We start from the raw sequence: 23,445 nt of genomic DNA, 5'->3' as shown, positions 1-23,445 counted from the left end.
AACATTAACAGCGCATTTGGAGTTGATACGGTAAGCGAACGAACCACACGGCGGTGGTTCGAAAAATTCCGGTCAGGCGACGTAAACCTTCAAACTGAGCCCCGTGGACATCCAGGATCATCGATTGACAACGACGAGCCGCGCTTGCTAGTCGAATCCGACACACGTCAGTCTGTGAAAGACATTGCAGAGAGACTGGGCGTACACTATTTGACAGTTTCCTGGTACTTGCAACCACTTGCGAAGGTGAAAAGCTCGACAAATGGGTTCCGCATTCTTACGGAGCAAAACATGGCGCTTCGAATGGAAATTTGCAGTTCTGTACTCTCCCGCAACAGAAGCGATCCCTTTTTGCACAGAATAGTGACATGTGATGAAAAGTGGATATTATACGACAATCGTGGCCGATCAGTACAATGGCTAGATACTGAAGGGCCATCGAAGCATATGCCGAAATAGAGCCTCCATCCGAAGAAGGTAATGGTGACTGTTTGGTGGTCTACAGCTGGAGTTATCCCTTATTCTTTTTTGGCACACCAAACTGCCGAGATTGGTCAACAGAGATGGTGTGATACTCCTTCATGACAATACACGACCTCGTGTATTCAGAACAACGGTTTAAAAGTTGAACGAATTGCAGTATGAGACTCTTCCTCATCCACCATATTCACCGGATCTTTCGCCAGCCGAGTACCACTTTTTTTAAGCATTTGGATCATTTTTTGGCCGAAAAACAGTTCAGGAACGAGAAGGCTGTCAAAATTGCCTTCGACAAATTTATCAACACCCGACAGTTGTACTTCTACGAAATTGGTATACATGCTCTTGAATCTCGCTAGGAGAAGTGTTCTGAATCGACTGGCACCTATTTTGATTAAATAAATAAATTTTTGTAAGTTTTACAGTTGTTTCAAATTTTAGTAGCAAAACGGCCATTTCATTTGCAATAACCTAATAGCAGGATGAAGCCTTATACACATGGATGTTCATCCTGCCGAGACAAAGAGGAAAATCTGATTTCCGAAAAATGGGCATATTGGAGCGATGGGTTGAGTATTTTGATGAACTGCTCAACAACCCAAATATCGGCGAATTAAAGGTCTCGCCAACTGAAGACGACGGACAAATGCTGCTACCACGAAGTATAGAAGAAACAGTCCCTGCAATTTATCTGCTTAGAAACCATAAGTCGCCAGGAGCCGATGGAATTACAGCCGAATTGGTTAAATATGGAGGCGACCAGTTACACCAAGTGGTTCATCAACTTGTGCCCAAGGTATGGGACAGCGAATCAATGCCTGACGATTGGCAACGAGGCATTATCTGTCTCATTACGCAATGCGGTAATTATAGAGGTATCACGTTGCTGAGTACCATCTGTAAGATATTCTCCTCTATCTTGCTAGGCCGGATAGCCTCATACGCCCAGAACATCACTGGCCAATACCAAAGAAGCTTCACTCCAGGCATATCAGCATCAGATCAGATTTTCTCTCTGCGGCAAACGATGGAATATGGACATCAGTTGCACCATCTTTCCATCGACTTTAAAGCTGCCTATGATATCATAGCCAGGGTAAAATTGTACACGGCCATGAGAGAATTCGGTATCCCGACGAAATTGATAAGACTGACTAGGCTGACCCTGACCAATGTGCGAGGCCAGATAAAAGCAGCAGGATAACTCTCGAGACCATTCAACATCAACAACGGTCTACAACAAGAGGATGCCCTATCATGCGTTCTCTTCAACCTGGCCCTGGAGAAAGTGATTCGCGATGCCAATGTAAATGCGAGAGGCACCATCTTCTTCAAGCCCACCTAACTACTGGCTTACGCTGACGATATCGACATCATGGGAAGAACAACCCAAAATGTACAGTCTACCTTCATCCAGATCGAGAAGGCGGCGCGAGGTCTTAGGCTGCACATTAATGGAGGCAAGTCGAAGTACATGGTGGCAACGTCAGCGCCAAAACAAAAAGAACGAAGAACATGGAATCGCACTTGTCAAACGAAAACAATGAAGATAGGAGACTACAATTTTTAGAGACCGTTGAGAATTTCTTCTATCTAGGGTCGAAAATCACAATCGATAACAGCTATGACGATGAAATCCGCGCACAGTTGTTGGCTGCCAAGCGAGCCTATTTTAGCTTACAAAAACTGTTTCGCTCGAAACGTCTCTCTCTTGCCAGTTCTTATGTATTCCACAGAGACTTGGGTTCTTAGCAAAAAAAAAAAACGAAAAATTTTTGGCCCTTTACATGAGGATGGACGATTCGGTAGCCTACATAACGACGAAATCATGACCGACTCAACAGGTTGCGGTGGGCGGGTCACTTAATCCGTATGGTTGAGCATTATCCAGCCGGGAAAGTCTATAAGGGCAATATCTATGGTAGAAAAAGAAGGCGAGGCAGACCCTGCCTGAAATGGAGCGATGGCGTAGGTGAGGACGCCAGACAGCTTTTAGGCATATCGAATTGATGGACCTCAGCGCAAAACCGGGATGTCTGGAATTCCTTATTAAGGCAGGCCTAGACCGTATACTGATTGTTGCGCCGTTGATGATGATGATGAATATTTTAATTTTTCTTTTTGGAAAAGTTTGTACGACGGGAATATTTGCTTCGCATAACTTCGGATTACATTATATTGTTTCTTGGATAATTCAGCTTCAATTATCACAGAGAAGACATCATTTACTGGCAAATCTGTTGACTTTTGGACATATTTATCTTCTATATGTTTTTGAGCAAATCCTAGTATTTCGGTTATTTTCTTCACCACGTCTGCTTCAAATTTTCTACCGCTCGCGCTGAATTGAATTTGCGTAGCATACGAGTGATTTCCAGCACACAAAACTGCTGTTTTCCTACGTTTCGATTGCTCGATACTTGCTTGGAAATCTAATAGCGGCCGACCACAACCACCTCTTGAATATCGGTTGGTTTGAAAAACGCAGGACCCTTCTAGCCATCTCTTTTCTGTTTGAAAGAATCTGTCTTTATGTCTACTGAAACTTATCCACTTTAATTTTAATTGTCTTTTAACATTTTTTAAAGTTATGTTGCGCGGATTCAGGCAATTAACTTGTGGTGTTACTTCCACTTCCAACTTTTATTTAGTTTGAAAAAAATTTCCCACATTTTCTTCCTTGTGAATTTTGAATTTGAGTGCAAGAATCGTCTAAAATAGAGCAAAAACGATGCACAAACTTTTCACATTAAATTTATTTTCTTCAATTTTTCAGTTTTGCGCAAGCGGATTTCACTTTTTCCTTCACCTGGTCAGATTTGAATGCAAATTTCTCCCTAATTTCGTCAATAAAATTTGTTTTTTGGACTTTAATGTATTAGATGCCATTGCTAGAACTCGCCATAGTCATTTGAAGCAGAACTTGCGAAAGATAAGAAATTGACGAATATTTGCTTTTGCCACTTCGAAGTAATAATTAAGTGTAATACCAGCGGGAAATGACAAGGACTAAAAATGGTGAAACTAAACAATTGGGACTAAACCTGTTCAACTGCCCGAATGTTTACATTGTTTCAGTCAAATAATAAATTCAAAATAACGTGAAATTAAAATTGAAGTTTTGAACGCTTTATCCGAAGAACAGGCCCCAGTGGGCGACGCAGAGCCAATTGAATATATAATAAAATGCTGACTACTTACTTTCATCTCTAAGGGTGAATCTACCCATTTGCGGGAATATTTTAAATGCTTCAACACAAATCGATCCGGAACATTCGATTCGCATAATGGCAACTTGATCTTGCTTAACAAATCTTGGTCGTGTTTTCGATTTTTCGCCGGTCTTCTTGTCAACTAAGCAGATGAGTGCCTATAAAATGTATACAACAGAAATAAGTAAATAGTTCCAGTAAACTTGAAAAATCTTTCGATAAATGAGGACTGAACTAATACAACTGTGCCCACCTTAACAGTGATTTCTTCAGCTGCGCAGTGAATGTGCATGACCGCAGAATAGCCTGCACAAATGATGGATTTATGCTCTAAAATCACGACTTGAGCGTCGAACACTTTGCCTACTCGAATTGGGGTATTAACATCGCAAAGAACGAAGCCAGTGGAGATTTCTTCTTCGTCAACGCCCTGTACAAGAATAAAGACCAATTAAATAACAGAAATCTATTGCATATTACTAATCCTACCTTTAGTTTGACTTTCACGTTCTCGCCAGGTGTAATGGAGGTCACTTCACAGTCGTCCGAGAAGAGCTGATCAACGGAGACTTGGATCTAGAATACAAAATGGGAAAATTTAGTAAAAGATCTTAAGTTGATTAATCCAAACAAGCCTAACTCACCTTGTTAGGCATTATCAACATATTTTGTCCCTTCTTCGCACAGCCTGATTCCACTTTACCCATAACGACTACACCCATATCCTTATATTTATCAGCAATTGGCATAACGAATGGTCCATCCAATCGGCGATTAAGTGTAGGCAAATTATCAATAAATGGTATAAAAGCCGATCCTCGATACCATGGACAAATCGATTCATCAATTTGATCTCTAAGTCCAAAGCCAGTTAGCCCGGAACAAGGCATGAAGGTCAAATCCTTATTTAAATTGAAACCTAATTTCTTAAGATACGGCAGAATTTTATCTCTACATTCGTTGTAACGATTCTCATCCCAATTCACTGTTGGATCATCCATTTTATTAACAAGAACAACTAAATGCTTAACACCGGCCGTTTTAGCTAACATAGCATGCTCTCGTGTTTGTCCGCCACGTTCGAAGCCCGTTTCAAATTCACCTTTACGTGCGGATATAACTAATACGGCCAGATCGGCTTGGGCGGCGCCGCCAATCATATTTGGTACAAAACTCTTGTGACCGGGCGCATCGAGTATGGTGAAGTGCTTACGTTCTGTTTCAAAGAATGCCCGACCGATTTCGACTGTTTTGCCTTCTTCCCGTTCCTCGGCGTTTGTATCCAGCGCCCAGGATAGTGCCCAATTTTCACGGGATTTTTCACGTGCTTCGCGTTGAATCTTCTCGAATGTACGTTTGTCAATCATTCCGGTTAATGTCATAATTTGTCCACCGATTGTCGATTTACCAGCATCTGAAAATGAGGGAAAATTAAATATTTAATACAACACACATTAACAGTACATAATAGGAATTTGGTGATGTTATTGGTATGAAACTAATGAACCCCAAGTGTAGCTCGGAAATGGCGGAAGCACATCATGCGGTAGCTACTTTTTTTAACCTATCAAAGGATGAGAACAAAGGACAAAGCTACAAGGGTAACCATGACGCGGGGAAGTAAAAGTAGCATAAGAGCCCCGCGAAAGCAAGCTTGAAAACGTCCGCAGCGCTGATGCCGTATGAAGAGTCTCGGAAATAAATCTCAGAGGATAGACAACTGTTCATCAGGCCGTGGTCAATTCGTAACGCATTCGTGCATGACGACCGCACTACTGAAGCATACCCAAAAATATTGTAGACGAAGGGGTGATAGAGAATAACTAATTAATGAATATCCTTAAGCTAGTAAGAGGAACGAAGAACGAAGCTAAACATTCTGAATGCTCGGTTGGGGATGTCAACATGGTAAAGGTTAAATTAAAGTTTGTTGTCGATGTTAGGCCATGAACCTGTCCGGCTAGTCGTAGTAAACCGGTGTCAGAAAAAGCGATTTCAGCCATGCAAGAACTTATTCTGTGTACACTGAATCAGAAATACAAAATAGTTGTGAATCGTCTCCATACAGAAAATGGGGACACATAAATAAGGAAGATAATCATTAACGAAGAAAGAGAATAGAAGGACTCCATATGTGGTAAAAAAGAATTTGAGACGCCGCTATTGAACGAGACCTTACTTTACCACTTCGGTAAAGCTTCAAACAGAAGAGATGATAAAAAGCTATATAGAATTTGGTCGTACCTAAATTGGCAAGTTACTGATGGAACTTAATAATAACCATCGTTGACGGGATTGGATTGTATAATAATAATCGTTGGCACAACAATCCATATTGGATCAGGGCCTTGAAGTGTGTTAGAGCACTTCATTCAAGACCATAACGGTACACCACAGTATACTGTAGGTGGCAATGTGGTCAGCATTGCGCTCGCCCGAGATTATTACCCTGATTTGACTCAGGTACTCATTCACAGCTGAGGCGACTGGTATCCGACGTCAAAGCACGATACAAATCCCACTGCCGCCACCGAGATTTGAACCGCGACCTTGCGCTGCGGTAGCCTGTCGATCTAGCCACTAAGCCATGCAGAACCTGATGGAACTTGAAGTTCCCTAAACTGACTGGTCGAAAAGAAAATGTAGGTCATATTAACCGAATCCATAAGGACTTATCCAAAATTAACGCAAGAAATTGCTTCCGCCCCATAAATCAGTACATCGGAGTGAGAGCGAATAGGTATGAGATTTTCACCAGGCACTTTGTAGGCTAGCAATCTGAAAATCTGAAAATTTCTTGCTACCGAAAAGAAACTTCTCAGATATGGACTAACTTCCCGGCTACGACCTTCGCCTATTGAAAATGAAATGCTCGTCTTCACCAACTTTATCGTGAATTTTGTGCCTAAGTGAAATTGAGGACTCTGGAGGGTACTTCTCTCCCTCTTGTTCCTCTGCACCTTTTACTCTGGAAAGCCTAGTAATAGCATGTAAATCCGATGTCGGACTGTTGCTCACTGCTGGGACCCGATTATTGACAGAATTTTGACTGCGGGATTCCGTCTTAGGTTAATTAGTGTCATAATTGTGCAATGTTACCCAACAACGTAGATAGCCAATATAGAGGGAAACGAGGCGACACAAACGTTGAACAGCTCGCCCGAGAGTATTAATGCGGTAATGGATCGCCATTAAAAGCGGCTTTGTCTTTAGCGCGGATGAAGTTATCGGCCACGTCTCAAAAGGGCATCACAAGACTTGGCAGGCTTGAGTGCAGGAGGCCAGTCGATGAATGTAAGGTAGTAATGTTCTGTTGAACATTATGAGTGGGGGTGAGGACGACGCGCTCGACTTTCCGTACGACAGCCTTTTGCTCTAACCAATCAGCTATCCGAACCGAGGAATACATGAGCACTTGAAAGATCAATGCATTTACGATGGGGCCTGACCTGCTTATAGTCCAGCTCGCCCTTCAAGGTAGGTAGGTAAGGCTTTTGAACTCTTTTTTTTTGGTTTTTTTTTTATTTGATTTCAATGGAAAATCAAGAATATGTGAAAATTTGAGATGAATCGTGGTTCGAATGGCAAAAAGATGCAGCGTATAACGCCCTTCGCAAGGATGGTGTGGTTGCCATCTAGCCTTTCAATGAAGATTTGAGCAAAGATGCCATGTCATGTCATGTTTTTGAGATTGCAGTTTATCTGGCAGCCTGTGTCTTAATAAAGGTTCTTCGCTTTATTAAAAAAAATGATAGGGCGTCACCTCAGTCGACGCAGCAGGACGGGCCCAGGTTCTGTCGAGAAATGGACAAGGGTTCTTGCCGTATGGACGGCGCCAGGACGTAAGTAAAGCAAATAAGTGTCTGCCCCGCTAAATGTAGGCACTAATTGGGAACTCGCAAGAGCCCTTCGGCAAAGGCTATCAATGCGCTATACAAAAAACCCGATGGCCAGGTGCAAAAAGCTACGCGACCGCGTTAAAAAATTGTTATAAACCTCTCTATTTTGGTAGTTCACACATTCAATATGGTGTTCACATTACCATCTCAGAGGGTTTCCGTGATGCCATTAAAGAAGTCACTTCTTCACCGCGTACGCACCACAGAGAGATCGACCTGATGCCGTCTGACAACTTCATGATGAAAAGATTTGTCACGTGCCTGCTGACGAGTATATCATTATTGCCGGCGACCTTAATGGTCATGTGGGTGAAAAGGCAGACGGTAACAGGTGCCATGGGGGAAGGGGTTCGGAGTGCGCAATGAGGGTGGCGAGCGTATTATCGATTTTGCAGACAATCATGACCTTGTACTTATGAATACATGGTTCATCAAACGATTGTCTCATCTTCCTAGATTTTATAATGGGAATAGTAAAACGCAAGTCGACTATATTCTCATAAGACACCAACATTTTACCCACTGTCACTGATTGCAAAGTCGTTCCTTATGAGACCATCGCACCTCAACATCGGTCGTTGATTGACGTCCTGCGAATCAATCACCGATAAAACAACGTGAGGAACTGGCCCACCGCGCATTAAATGGTGGCGATTTCGTGAGAAGAAAGAAGAAATGATCTCACTTACCGACCATTACGAATACGGAAGAATAGTGGAACCAAATTAAAGACCCGATCCACAAAGCGGCCTCTGCAACCCTTGGGGTCACAAGCCAGGTAAGCGGTACATCAATCGAGATACCTGGCTTTGGAATGACGATGTTGAAATGAAGGTCCATGAAAAGAAACGCTTCTACCACAAGTTTCTCGACGATAAAACGCTCGTAATCGGCAAATTTATAAGAATGTCAACCGGGACGCAAAGAAAGCGATCGCTGTCACGCATCGCATTAGAAAAATCTTTACGATAAACTGGACACTCGGGATGACGAGAGAGTTGTATCGACTTGCCAAAAGCACACAAGATTTCGAACACTTCTGTTGCGTTAATGGCAAGAACGATACTTTGCTTATCGACCGTCGAGCCGCGACGGATAGATGACGAGAATATTTCGAATAGATTTCAACTGACAACACTTAGTGCCAGAAGAACTCGTGCGCTAGGTCCAATTGCTGTACCACGATTCGAAAAGTAATGTTTGGAGCGCCGCTGTTGCTGTTCATCAAGGAAGCGCCCTCTCACCACTCCTCTTTGTTCTTGTTTTGGACACCGCCACACGGTCTCAAATTGAATTTGAATAAAACTGAGTTTATGCCGACCGATCCCCATGAAACAGGAAACAGGCACAACCACTGTTAGCGGCAGTGACTTGCCCAGAACCGAGCGATTTAGATATCTCGGGTCAATGCTATCAGCCAATGGAAAATTGCGTTATGAAATTGCTTGGCGCATTAACGTAACCTGGATGAAGTGACGTTCCACAGCTGGTGTTCTTTGTGATCGACGTATCAACGAACGGCTCAAATATAAAATTTACCGCAATGTCGTCCGTCCTGTCGCTCTTCTATGGTTCTGAGTGTTGGCCGATTATAAAATACAATGAACGGTGTATTGCGGTAATGGAGACAAAGATGTCGCGTTGGATTAGTGACGTGAAGCGCTTTGATCACATCCGAAATGAGGATATCCACGATTGTTATGGGGTTGCTTTGATCGTGGAAAAACTTCGAGAGAGGCGTTCTCGATAGTATGGTCGTGTAGTTCACGCTAACGAGAATTCACTTGCCAAAATTGGTCTGAACATCGAAGTCGATGGTAAGCGACCAAAATGCTGGTCCAAACAATGGTTGCTTGATACGCTGGATGGGGATTTAAAAGCCTTGCGATTGCATTCAGACCAGGCATTTGATAGAACTAAATGACGAAACCGATAACGACGAGCCGACCCCGCTTGTGAACGGGACAAAGGCTAAAGGAAAAAAAGGTGATTGAATTGCGAGGCTAAGCAGAAATTCATGATCGCAATCAGCGCTAAGTGCGAAGGAGTCAAATTATTAGGATGAAAAATTTAAGTCCCCGCAAACGATGAAAGGGAAACCAGGATATTTGATTATGAGGAAATCCGAAATTGCATCGAGAAATTCCTCGATATGATAGGCTACTTTTTGGAGAAGAAATTACGGCAATGAACAACTCATAAGGACGGGTATTTAAGGAAATGATGGGGGTAATAGAAAAACCTTGCCTAACGGCAATTAAATCACTAGCCCCCGTGAATTTACTTAAAACTTGCAAATCGCGATCGCAACGAAGCACAGAATAACCATCGAGGAGCTCTCCATTGTGTATACTAGAATTGAGCCAAGTTTCCGATATATAGATGATGTCATGTATTGCAGATAATCTAAAATCCGGGAATTTGATTTTGAGCCAACTCACATTTTGGTAGTATAAGGAAAAGGGCTTTGATGAAACGCCGGGAGGGAAAATGATAAGTGATTCAATCCCTTCAAGTTATGTGGGTCTTGGAAATAGCCTATTTTGGCAACAGCTTTTGCTTTCGCTTATCATATGATTTTCGTACTTGAAAGTTTTCAAAAATAGCTTTCTCGTTGCCAACTAGAGTCACCAGTGCAGTCACTTACTTTCCTTGCATCCTAGATGGGTATGAAAATTTATAATTCTAAACGTATGACCTTTTCTTTGGAACGGAAAAATAATTTCGGTTACTTTTTATGCGACAGTGCCTTTTAAACCCAGCCCATTAAGGACTCAGAAAGAAAAAGAGGAACATCCATTAGTAATCGATATTTATGCCAGCTCTAGGCCTATGTAATAAGTATGTCGAGTTCCAATAGCGGACTGGTTAAAAAGAAAATTTAGCTCCACGGCGATCTTAAGTTCTCTTGCAATTTTTATTAACAACCGTATCCAGATTCAAATTGTCATAAGAGAATCAACAAGACGTCGGAAGGGGACTTTCGAAAATGTCTACTTCGGTTTCCGTATTACCAAATTAGCTCATTAACGAAGTATCGATCAAGTTCCAACCGGTATTCGGGATCAACTGCTGGGTTTTTTTTTTTCGTCAAGGATAACCTCATCTACTTCCTAATCTAGCTGACAAACAGGTACACGTATCACCGCTGTGAAGCTCGGTAAATAAGATGGACGGCGCTATTATCTTTGATTATTTGAATACTTAACACAAACAGTTAACAGGCAAAAAATAATTGATATATTGGGTTGGGGAAAAAGTAATGTCGTATTTGTGATCGAATTTTAACGCTTTATTTAACATACTTGCGCCGTTTTGTTCGCAAACTTGTTGCCATTGAGAAGGCAACTCCATTGCCCCCCCCCCCTCCTTATTTGCAAAAACTCAGACAGCCAGTTTTCGCAAGCCTCTTTTGAGGCAAACTTAGTAGCACCAAGAGCGTGTTGCGTAGACCGGAAAAGATGGTAATGACTTGGTGCCAGGTCCGGACTATACGGTGGATGCGATAGGACATCCCATCCGAGCTTCCGTAGCTTCTGGCGGATCATCAAATTTGAGTGAGGCCGAGCATTGTCCTGGAGGAACACAACACCATTCCTAATGACAAATCCTGGCCGCTTCTGGTCAATCGCCTGCTTCAAACGGTCGAGTTGCTCATAGTAGAGGACCGAATTGAGGGTCTGGTCATAGTTGGATGGATGGCTCCCTTCCAATCCCACCAAACACACAGCAAAACCTTCCTGGACGTCAATCCGGGCTTGGCGATGGTTTGTTCCGGCTCGCCGCGCTTCGACCACGATCTTTTTCGCTTCAGATTTTCGTACGTGATCCAATTTTCATCACCAGTCACCATCCGCTTCAAAAATGGGTCGAATTCCTTCCGTTTCAGCAGAGTGCATCGCAGGCGTTGATTCGGTCCAAGAGATTTTTTTCCGTCAACTAGTGTGGCACCCAAACATCCAACTTTTTTTGGAATCCAATCTTCTGTAAATGGTTCCAAACGGCTTTATGGTCCTTACCCAGTTCCTGGCCAATCGAGCGAATGCTCACATGCCGGACTACTTGTATGATTTCGACGATTTTATCGGTTTCTACGACGATTAGCCTACCAGTACGGGGTATATCTTCGACATCCACTACATCAGAACGAAATCGATCGAACCAACGCTGTGCTGTGCAAATCGTTACAGTAAACTTAACAAATTTTTTTGGCCGCCTTCGTTGCATTTTTACCTCACAGGTAGTAAAAATGTAAAATATGACCAATTTCTTGCTTGGTGGTCTCCATCTTTGACGCGCTAGAACTTGAGACTGAATCCTACGATCATAAAATTGTCAAAGAGACACCTGTAGCCCAGATTGTCGTCTTCAAATCGCCGTATAGTATGACCCGATGCGATAAGCACAACACAAGATATGTTTAAGTGTCGCCATCTTTTGACAAAATACAACATTACTTTCCCCCCCAACCTAATACAATAATTTCATTTTGCCTTTGAAACTGCCAACAAGAAATAGAAACACTCGACACAAATCACGTTGAATAATACAATAAATTCCAACAATTTTCATCGAATATCCCACAATATGCAACGTTAAAATTAAGATAGTTACTCACCGACGTGACCAATAAAGACAACATTAACATGTTCCTTTTTAACCTCATCATCATCATCAACTTCCGGTCGTTTCTTTTTCGATGTCTTTTGTACAACTTCACTTTCGCCTTCTTCTAACTCGGCTTCTTCCTCGTCATTTGGTTCTTTTTCGGTATCCCAACTATCAGCTGGTTCGTCTAGAAATCATAAAAAATAGATTAGACCAAATTCCATAAAGGTAAAATGAAGACAAAGCACATTTCATTAAAAAACATCGATTTAAACGAAAATTTTAAATTGATTTGCATGTCCTTATATATTTGCGCGTTTGGATCAATTGAATTCAACTTTTTTTTTAAATAGATTTAGCTCCAGCGAAATGAACTGATCAATTCCCTCAATAAGATACACGAAAGTTGAATTCATTTGAAGCTCTTACTAAAATCACAATACATTCCGATAAAACACAAAGCATTTACGAACAACTAACTTTTGAAATGGAATTGCAGGCAAATGCATACAGCATCGAAGTTCAAAGGCAAAGGAAAGGAAAACTTTACAAAAGTGTAGGGCAAGGGATGAAATCTAAAGGGATGGAAATGTTTGGGATGAATATATAATTTTGAAATAAAAAAAAATCAGGTGCGATGGAGGGGAAAGATATTTTTCTAGGGTAGATGTAAATAAAAAACCAACAAAGCTTTTCTTTTATAAAAATAAATTTTTATTCCATATCATGATAACAACATTTCAATTATAAAACCATCAATCAATTATCTTATAAAGATGAAATAAAATAATGTTTCATTAATACTGTTCTGAATGAGAGGAGTGATAAAAGCATATTTTAATCATATTTTTATTGCTACAAACATACATAACTGAGAAAATATGGATGCGTTGCATAATTAAGTAATGTTTTTCGATCTTTATCGAGCATGCTCCAACGGTTTTAACTTGCTTTTTTGACTGGAAAGGAATAGTGACGAATAGACGACGTTCAAACGTTCAAAAGGGAGAAGATATCATCAGTTTTTCGCATGAAGTGCATATGGAACATTACTTAATCACCAACATGATACAATCTACAAAATATTATACAATCCGAAAGGAAAATCCTTAACTTGAAGATGAAGGAAAACAATTACCCTTGCAAGCTGGTGGCTTTCACTTCTTTTTTGTGACTTGTATGCATGTATGAATGATCGCAATAGAAATTGGAACTGCAAGATAATGAGAAAGATTACGAATTTGAATTTAAAATTATGTTTTTAACATACCTTGGATGCGTTTCAACTTACTCATTGTCCATGATAGCCTAATCACTTTATTTGTCTCTTGTTAAATGAAAGTTCCAGAAAATATGCAGTAACTTTTCTGCTGGTATACACGTTATAGTAGACCTAATCGTAAATCAGCAAAACTTTTCACTTCGTTGGTGAGAAGAATAGAAAATTCAATGCTTTTAAGTAGAAAAATGCTCCATAATTTTTTTGTCTCTTTGTATTTTCTTTCATTTAATTAATAAAAAATTTCAGCACTTTTGAATGTGTATAAATATTTTTTTTTTGTTTTGTTTTCGAGAATTATTATTCTCTCCATAATATATTCATTTTTTCACCATTTCATCTTATTATTTTTCCTTTTTATTCAAAGTTTAATTACAAATAAGCCATAAGTAGTTGAGATATATCTTTTTAGAAGCAATTCGTAATATTTTTCCATGAACTTGAATTATATAACAAAGAAAAAGTTTATGTTCGTTCCCCAGATAGATTCGCGCTGTATCTATTAGGTTGTTGCATATCAAATGGCCGTTTTGGCAATCATGTGAAGTTGGTTGCGATTTTGGTGTATCAAACCACCACCAGTTGGCGCTGTTGGTGTTGAATATTGAAGTATAAATACTCCTACATTTAATCAAGGAGTCATTTTAATTTTAACCATCGTTGGGATAACAGGGAATGGAAAGGAAAAAAAGAATGGAAAAGAGCCAAGAACGTATACTTTTTCTCTGAGTTCAAACTCGGTCATAAAGCAGCGGAGGCGACCAAGAACATTAACAGCACATTAGCTGATACGGTAACCGAACAAACCACACGGCGGTGATTCAAAAAATTCCGGTCAAACGACGTAAACCTTCAAAGTGACCCACGTGGATATCCAGGATCATCGATTGACAACGGCGAGCTGCGTTGCTACTCGAATCCGACACACGTCAGTCTGTAAGGGACATTGCAGTGAAACTGGGCGTACACTATTCGACAGTTTCCCGGCACTTGCAACAACTTGGAAAGGTGCAAAAAGCTCGACAAATGGGTTCCGCATGTCCTTACGGAGCAAAACATGGCGCTTCGAATGGAAATTTGCAGTTCTCTACTCACCTACAACAGAACCGATCCCTTTTCGCGCAGAATAGTGACATGTGGTGACAAGTGGATATTACACGATAATCGCCGCCAATCAGCACAATGGCTAGATGCTGATGAGCCACCGAAGCATATGCCGAAACCGAGCCTCCATCCGAAGAAGGTATTGGTGACTGTTCGGTGGTCTGCAGCTGTAGTTATCCACTATTCTCTTTTGGCACCTGGATAAACGATAAGTGCACAGAAATACTGTGCCCAACTCGAGGAAATGCACCAAAAATTGAGTATTCAACGGCCAAGATTGGTCAACAGAGATGGTGTGATACTCTTTCACGACCTCATGTTTCCAGAACAACAGTTCAAAAGTTGAACAAATTGTAGTATGAGACTCTGCCTCATCCACCGTATTCACCGAACCTTTCGCCAACCGACTATCACTTTTTTAAGCATTTGGATCATTTTTTGGCGGAAAAACAATTTAGGAACGAAGAGGCTGTCAAAATTGCCTTCGACGAATTTATCAACACCCGACAGTTGGACTTCTACGAGACTGGCATAAATCGTCTTGAATCTCGCTGGGAGAAGTGTTTTGACTGACACCTATTTTGATTAAATAAATAAATTTTTGCAAGCTTTACAGTCGTTTCAAATTTTAGTACAAAACCGGTCATTTCATTTGCAACAACCTAATATAATCAAAATATGTAAAGTTTTGAAACAATACAAGACTTAGATCGCCCAATCTAATTGGGGGAAGTCAAAATAAAATTGTTTCCATGAGAAATGTCTAGTGTTTTGCTGTATGTAAAAGTAAATCATTTATTTACCTTTTAAATTAAATAAAATATAAATCCATATATAATATACAATATATAAAATAACGAATGGGATGCGATTCAATAAAGAATATTAAATGCTTGTTTGTGTGTAAACATCGGGTTTCCATTCGGATATTTAAATGCGATGATCAGAAATTTAGAAGAATTCAGACTTCCAATGCTGATCCACTCTTCTCTTGCTCATCTTCTTTACAAATTTCAGAACCTTACGAGCAAATTTGCTTCATATTTCGTTGTAATGCGCACTCTGGCTCCGGGTTTATCGAGCGAATGAGTAGATAAGCCATCGTCTGGATCTTCTGAATTCCTATCAACCTGTGTTCCCCACGTTTCCTTCAAATTCTCATATGATGTGGATTTCCTAATAACAATTCTAGTTTTTTTTTTAATATTCTGTTTGGTGTATTATAAAATTTCGCTTCTGACAACCATATTTCGGTTTTAGTTTCCGTACAATAGAAAATCTCGGATATCTATTCAATAAGCTATAGGTCTGAGGTTTGAACCAACCAACAATGAATATCGGGGACGAGATCTTTTTAAGTCAACGAAGAAAAAACCTACAAAGTCGATCCCATCTATCTGATATTCATTGATGTCAATTCAAAGAAGATTTTTTAGTCAATCTAATTTGATTCTGTTCAAGTGTAGTTCGCGGCAAGTGTGTGATTGTGACGGAGATGATTATGGAAAGACAGGTCATGCGTTTTCGTGTGAATTTGTTTGTGTGTTTTATCTCTGCGGTAGCGTGGCTAACTTTTCGTCAAACATTTCTTTTTTTGTATATATATTGCAAAATTATAGTGTCTAGAATAACAATTCAATCGATACATTTTTTTCATTATTTTAAAAACTGTTCGAGCATCTTTGAGTTCAGTTTGGTTTATTTGCTTATTTTCGTTTGCGTTGTTCATTAGTGAGTGAGGATGTGCATTTGCTGGTCAATAGCTTAGGTTTTCTCAGTCGTCGAGTAGTTGATTGGTTATGATTTGTTAAAGTAATCGGCGTGGTTGAGTGTACCACTGTCTAAGTGTTTGGGGACTATTTATTCGATTACTTTTAGGACTTTGCCGATTGCAATCGTTTTATCTGTGAATGAAGATCTTAATGTTAATTGAGAATCAAGTAATGATTGCGTGAACCCTCTGAACCTTTCTTCAACAAAAAAGTAGTTAAATGTTGATTTGAATTTCAAGTGATAGATACGTAGATATTAAAGAGAAAATACGTTTTAATTGAAACTTTCTCCTGTTTTAGAAGTCACTCGAAAATTTACATTTCATGCAAATTAAATTAATAGGAGCAGGAGAATTAGTTCTCGATTTTCACCAATTAATTCATAAAATCTTTCACGAGTGCTAGCGGCGTAGTAGTTGCTTTATCTAAACAATGCTGTGTGACCAAATTAATGGCTTTACTGTAGTTGAGTCGCTGTCAGGCGGGGGTGTTCCTATGTGACGCTTAATATTTCAACCGTTTTTTAAGGTTTTGTGTAAAACAAAACCTTATTAAAATCGGTTTACGGTCTGTCTGTCTGTCCGTCGCACGCATTTTTCTCGGAAACTGTAGCAGCGATTGACACCAAATTTGATGGAAAGGTGGCAACTGTGAACGCTCACGCATACAGTGAGTTATATCCTTTTACGCCGTATTTAAGGGGAGGTTCCCATACATGCAAAAGAGGGATGTAAATTTTTTTTCACCAAATATAGTCAGTTGGGATATCAAATGAAACGCCTCGGTACGTACTTTCCAAAACTGGTATAAGTTTTCACATTTGTTGGAAAGCCGGGGAGTTCGGGGGTTGAAAATGATCATTTATTTGACGGGGCCATTGTCAGCAACTGCCCAACTGAAAAAAATCAAGAGGCTGCCGCTTATGGTGACTAGGCTCCGAAATACCTTTCATACCGATATTCCTTCAAATAAGGTTAATAATAGTATATTGCTTTAATTTTCGATAATTGGCTGCACAACCCCCCTTAAGTTAATCCTTACAGCACGAAATGTAGGCTATAATATAAAGCTTGATTCTACCAAGTTTGGTGGGAATTGCACTGTCACTAACAAAGTTATAATAGGTTAAAGTTGTCACTTCTTTGGAAATTCAAGATTTTGTATGTCAATATCACCCGAAAGTGAATATTCTCAGATAATATGTGTCCAGATAGCTGAGTGGTTAGAGCGCAAGGCTGTCGTCCAGAAGGTCGCGGTTCAAATCTCGCTGGTGGCAGTGGAATTTGTATCGTGATTTGACGTCGGATACCAGTCGACTCAGCTGTGAATGAGTACCTGAGTCAAACCAGGGTAATAATCTCGGGCGAGTGCAATGCTGACCACATTGCCTTAAAGTGATGACCTGTATTTTCTGGAGGACGGACGGTTCGAATACCGATGGTCATGGATGTTTGTGTTTGTCTCTGCTGCTACAGGCTTATCATTTGCACAGCCTCATTGAAAATGAAAAGTGAGGAAAAATAGGAACAACAATGAAGATACTGTGAATGCCCTTTATAGGGAGTATTCTCTCCAAAGGAGTGGACAAACATTGCTTTGAAAAAGACAAATGCACGGAATATTTTCTAACTTTATTAGGTCTTTGGAAGGAAGAATTTGTCAGAAGAAATGCAAAGGAAAAGTTCCTCTTCTACCATAGCGCAGCATAAAATATTACACTTTAGCGTGGCATAAGAAGCGATAGCGCCTTCCTTTCGCAGAAGTTCGCCAGTCTAACACCTAATTCCGGTGGGATCCAGATAATGTCTCCTGCCAATCATCTTGACCTTCCAGTTCTTTTCTCGGCTTCCAGTAGGAAACACATATGTATCTCTATTTGTATTTCTTGTGAAAATGATTCGGTTTCACAAGAGGAATCTTAAATTACTAGCATAATTCCTCCTTGCATACCGCGAATCTGCTCCTGGTACACCCAAGGTTCATGCGCCAGCCAGGGGTGATTTTTTTCAAATTTTTGGGTTAAATAGTTTCCGGAAATAAGTCCTGTCTCACATTAAATGTGCACATTTTGATTCCTTACTCCCGTATTTTATAATCCACGTCAAAAGTAATATCAGTATTAATCGAGACCTTCTTTTTGATACGCCATATGACTAATTCGGGGGAAAATATTTTTACATCCCCCTTTAAACTCCACGTAAATTTATTCCACTCACTGTATGCATTTCATATGTCTACCAAATTTCGTATGAATCGGTGCAGTCGTTTTGGAGAAAAGTGCCCGTGACACACAGACGGTGAACTGATATTAATAAGGTTTTGCTTTTTACAAATTAGAAGAACGGGGCTTTCCGCTCGACATGGCTTCCAGCAGTTGGCTTAAAAAAACCATGTAATCGTAGTTTCAGTTTAATCACAGATTCCACAACTGGATTCGGACCACTGTGATTGCGAAACTGTCACCTCAACCGTCTCAGCAATTGCATCGTCTAGTCCAGGGTTAGAATGGACGGATAGGGGGTGCTTTATGTAGGAGTGGGCTATGTTGCTCCTTACTGTAGCCTATTTATTTATTCTAGGTATTCATAAAGTTCCTTTGGGCAAAAAGTCTAGTCCTATTCGCCAGACTTTAAATAGACAATCCATTAGGTGCACCTGATCGAGCTCGTCCTCAGGGTTTTTAGTTACTATGTTGCCAATGATAGAAGGCAAATTGGAAGTACTTCCGCTCTCTGATCGATTGTTAGAGGGTTAATTGTTTAAGCTTTCGATCACGTTGTATGGTTCCCATAGCTACGGCTTCACTGATTTCAGTCGAAGGCTCCGGCCCCACAATGATGTTTGGGTTCTCATTCTTGCAAGTTAACCTCATTCCCATTAATACCTTTGCGCCCTATTATTCATTTCAAATAGCCAGGCTTTTAAGGTTTTGTTTGAATTGTTGCACCAATTGGTTTCGGCTAAAGCTATGAATTTTAGTGCCACCTACATTTCATCGTGTTTGCACTATCTCCGTAAGTTCTCCTCGGCACACACAGGCTTACCTCCATCTGAAAAGGGGTAGTACGTTGATTTTGGAAAATATCAGGCCTTTTTTGCAGGCAGGATTTTAATCGAACTCTTAATATTGAAGTACATAGCATATGTCCTTGAGGTGCCGATTCATATACGAACACACGGGACCATTTGGTATTTTATTTTGAATGCTAGTTTGGCTTCGTGGAAAGTTAATTTGTGATTAAACACCAACGACATCTAAACAGACCAGAAATTCCCGTTTGGTACTCATCTACAAACGAAATCATTGGCTGTATTTTGTTTGAAGATATGAGAGGGCAAAGGATAAATGTGAAATGTTAAATTATAAACGCAGATTATTCATACCGAATTTGCTAGGAAATCCACCCCATTCGCCACCCACGCTGCGCTAGCAAGGAGCACAACTTACGGTTGGCTTCGTGATCGACGGCTGTGATCTACTACAGAAATAGCGGGGAAAAACCCCAAGTGGAATTGATGAGTGTGGACGAAGTTTCGCAAAATATACAATGCACACAGAAAGTAAGAGAACTCGATTCAGGTATAAAAGGTTTTGTGTTTCCCTTTGTGAGGAGCATACCGCAGTTCTCCATTGGCTGATAGCATTGACTCGAGATATTTAAATTGCTCAGCACTGTCAGCTGCAGTAACCTGCCCAGAACTGAGCGAATTAAATATCTCGGGTCAATGCTATCAGCCAATGGAAAGCTGCGTAATGAAATTGCTTCACCCATTAATGCAATCTGGATGAAGTGGTATTCCGCAATTGGTGTTCTTTGTGATCGACTTATCAGCGAACGTCTTAAATTTAAAATGTACCGTAATGTCGTCCATCGGCCGCTCTCTATAGTTGTGATTGTTGGCTGACTATAAAAGACAATGAACGGCGTCTTGCAACGTGACATGACACGTTTTGATTACATCCGAAATGAGTTTGCACCCATCGTGGAGAAACTCCGAGGAAGGCATCGCCGATCGTATGGTCACGTAATTCGCGTTAACGAGAATTCACTTACCAAGATTGCTTTGAACATCGAAGTCAATGGTAAGCGACCAAAAGGCCGGCCGAACCAACAGTGGCTTGATACGCTGGATGGACATTTAAAAGCCTCGAAATTGCATCCAGGTTAGGCATTTGATAAAATAAAATGATGAAACCGATCACGATGAGCCGACCCCGCTTGTGAACGGGACAAAAGCTGAAGAAAAACAAGAAAATGTGAGGAGCGACGAACGCATGACAGCTCCATGTTACATAGTTAAAAATTTCATTCCATTCAATGGCACCTTTTAGATTTTTTTGGATGGTGATTTGAAGGCTTCATAACTTCATTTAACCGGTCAAGACCAACCGACGCTGCTTCTGAACAGAACAAGAAGTTCGATCATGAGAATAATGTCAAAATTTCAAGACCGGGAAATTTATCTTATTTGAGAATGCAGGATTGACACGACAAAACATTTGACGAACGAAGAGAAGCAAGTATCTTTGGACAGCACCTAAATTCGACACCATTATACATCTCGTAAATCTGGAAATAATCTAGTCTCACTTTGATGGATTGCTCTATGCGCCATGTGTTGGATGTGAACAAAAAGGTAACGAAGTTGTAATGAGCATTAAGTTCTGGGGGCGGTGAATCAACTATCTTGAACAGAACTACACCCCGCTACCTCCTGCCTTATTGTTTTTGGGAATCGTTTAGAACTTTCTATGCACTTTGATGCATTTTCTCCAACACCTCTTTTTGTTTGGTGTCGATATAAGTTTAGCGCAGAACATGACGTAATATTGTTTAAGAATTTGCTCCCATAGCGCGTCGTCATGCGAATTTCACAAAATCAACCGCGTCTGCGTCCTTAACGATGAGTGTTGTGTAATATGAGTAAGAATAATCGCTTTAGAAGTAAACAAAAAATTAAAAATAAAAGCATCTGAATGCTTCTTTCAAATGCATGTTTTAGACTTCGAAATCATTTAAAAATTGTGTATCCCTTGGTTTTCCACCAAAAAGACCTGATTTGGTATAAACTTGAGCATTTTGCAAGGTTCAAAGGTTTCAAACGCAATCAAAAAGTGTAATCACAGAAATAAAATTATCTTACTTTCATCTCTTAATGTAAATCGTCCCATTTGTGGAAATAATTTAAACGGTTCAAGGCATATTAATCCGGAACATTCGATACGCATAATCGCAACTTGATCTTGTTTTACAAACCTTGGACGTGTTTTTGATTTTTCACCAGTCTTCTTATCAACTAAACAAATAAGCGCCTACGGAATGGTAAAACAATGTGAATTTAGATATAAATTCGGTGAAAGGGAGTGGAAGATTGGAGGCAACTTTTCAGGAGATAAGAATAAAAGCAATTAAAAATGGAGCAAAGAATGTGATTCAGTTATGTCATCTTTTCTATTATTTCATTTTGCTCATTTGATATTTTTTAGTGTTTTGTGTTGGTTAACGTGGGATTAAGAAGGTTTGAAGCGGGACATTTTTGTGCATTTTTGAACGGCCTACTTGTTTCCAAAAGTCGAGATACCACTCTGAAGGTCCGAAATCTTTCCGTATCGAATTACTTTGAATAGTTTGACATAACCCAATCGAAAATAAAATTAATTGGAATCAAGAATAAGCTGAAGCTCCAATTTAAATAACAGAAGGGAACCCAAAGAAACAGATAAAGAAAACAAAGGTTGAAAACTAAAAAGCCTCCCTTTTCAAAATTACTAGAATCAACCAACCTTAACTGTAATTTCTTCAGCAGCACAATGTATATGCATAACAGCCGAATATCCTGCACAAATAATTGATTTATGTTCTAAAATCACTACTTGAGCATCGAATATTTTTCCTATTTTGATGGGGTTGGATGCATCGCATAACACAAAACCAGGTGAGACATCTTCCTCTTCGATGCCCTGAGGATAGAAAGGAAAATTTCGAATAGTATGTTTCAGACAAGCCTTACGCTCATTCCGCTGTTGATATCTACTTTCAGTTTAATTTTAACATTTTCTCCAGGCGCAATAGACGTTACTTCATCGTCATCTGAAAACAGTTGATCGACCGATACTTGCGTCTGAGCATGAAAAATAAAATCAAGTGTTACTAGTGGAATGTTCACTAGGAAATGGTTGAAGTGGATGAGACCTACCCTATTCGGCATAACAAGTAAATTTTGTCCTTTCTTCGCACATCCTGATTCAACTTTGCCCATAACCACTGTTCCCATGTCTTTGTATTTATCAACAATTGGCATTATAAACGGACCATCTAACTTTCGATTCAACGAGGGTAGCTGATCGATGAACGGTATAAAAGCCAATCCTCGGTACCACGGACACACTGTTTCTTCAATAGTTTCTCTTAATCCGAGTCCTGTGAGGCCTGAGCATGGCATGAAAGTGAGGTCCTTATTTGGATTGAATCCCAATTTCTTGAGATACGGCAAAATCTTATCTCGACACTCATTATAACGCAATTCATCCCAATTCACAGTAGGATCATCCATTTTATTAACAAGAACAACTAAATGTTTAACCCCTGCCGTTTTTGCAAGCATTGCATGTTCGCGCGTTTGTCCTCCCCGATCGAAACCTGTTTCGAATTCACCTTTCCGTGCGGATATTACCAATACCGCTAAATCGGCTTGTGCCGCTCCACCAATCATATTTGGTACAAAACTTTTGTGACCGGGCGCGTCAAGGATGGTGAAATGTTTACGTTCGGTTTCGAAAAACGCTCGACCTACTTCTACGGTTTTGCCTTTTTCACGTTCCTCGGAATTGGTGTCGAGCGCCCATGAAAGATACCAGCTTTCGCGTGATTTTTCTCGGGCTTCACGTTGATTTTTTTCTAAGGTACGTTTATCAACCATTCCTGTGAGTGCCATGATTTGTCCGCCAATTGTTGATTTGCCAGCGTCTGATTTGGAAAGATTTTATGTAGAAATAATCGCTTTCAGTGGAGATTGTTCATACCAAATTCGACTGAAGGTGGTTTTTAGATTGAATTAAAGGAATTTGTTCGGATCAATAATCGAACAGA

General features: G+C 40.2%; 1 protein-coding gene across 4 annotated transcripts in view; it reads right to left on the bottom strand.

Annotated features, from left to right (window-relative positions):
- The window catches only part of LOC119650858 (eukaryotic peptide chain release factor GTP-binding subunit ERF3A-like), a 38,850-nt gene that overhangs the window by 2,572 nt on the left and 12,833 nt on the right, over window positions 1-23,445 (bottom strand). For 2 of the 4 annotated variants that reach the window (XM_038054010.1, XM_038054012.1), the window contains exons 2-6: window positions 12,210-12,386; window positions 4,337-5,106; window positions 4,182-4,268; window positions 3,946-4,122; window positions 3,682-3,850 (exon numbers count right to left, since the gene is read on the bottom strand). In XM_038054010.1, the coding sequence (XP_037909938.1) occupies window positions 3,682-3,850; window positions 3,946-4,122; window positions 4,182-4,268; window positions 4,337-5,106; window positions 12,210-12,386 (1,380 nt within the window). Of the gene's footprint in view, window positions 1-3,681; window positions 3,851-3,945; window positions 4,123-4,181; window positions 4,269-4,336; window positions 5,107-12,209; window positions 12,387-15,141; window positions 16,487-21,499; window positions 21,669-22,139; window positions 22,317-22,390; window positions 22,478-22,552; window positions 23,323-23,445 lie in introns of those variants that run through there. The other 2 variants (XM_038054009.1, XM_038054011.1) reach the window with 1 other exon arrangement.

The sequence above is a fragment of the Hermetia illucens genome, chromosome 3 (assembly GCF_905115235.1).
Source record: "Hermetia illucens chromosome 3, iHerIll2.2.curated.20191125, whole genome shotgun sequence".
In the NCBI taxonomy this organism is placed as follows: Eukaryota; Metazoa; Arthropoda; class Insecta; order Diptera; family Stratiomyidae; genus Hermetia; species Hermetia illucens.
This window is presented reverse-complemented; position numbering and strand designations above follow the sequence as displayed.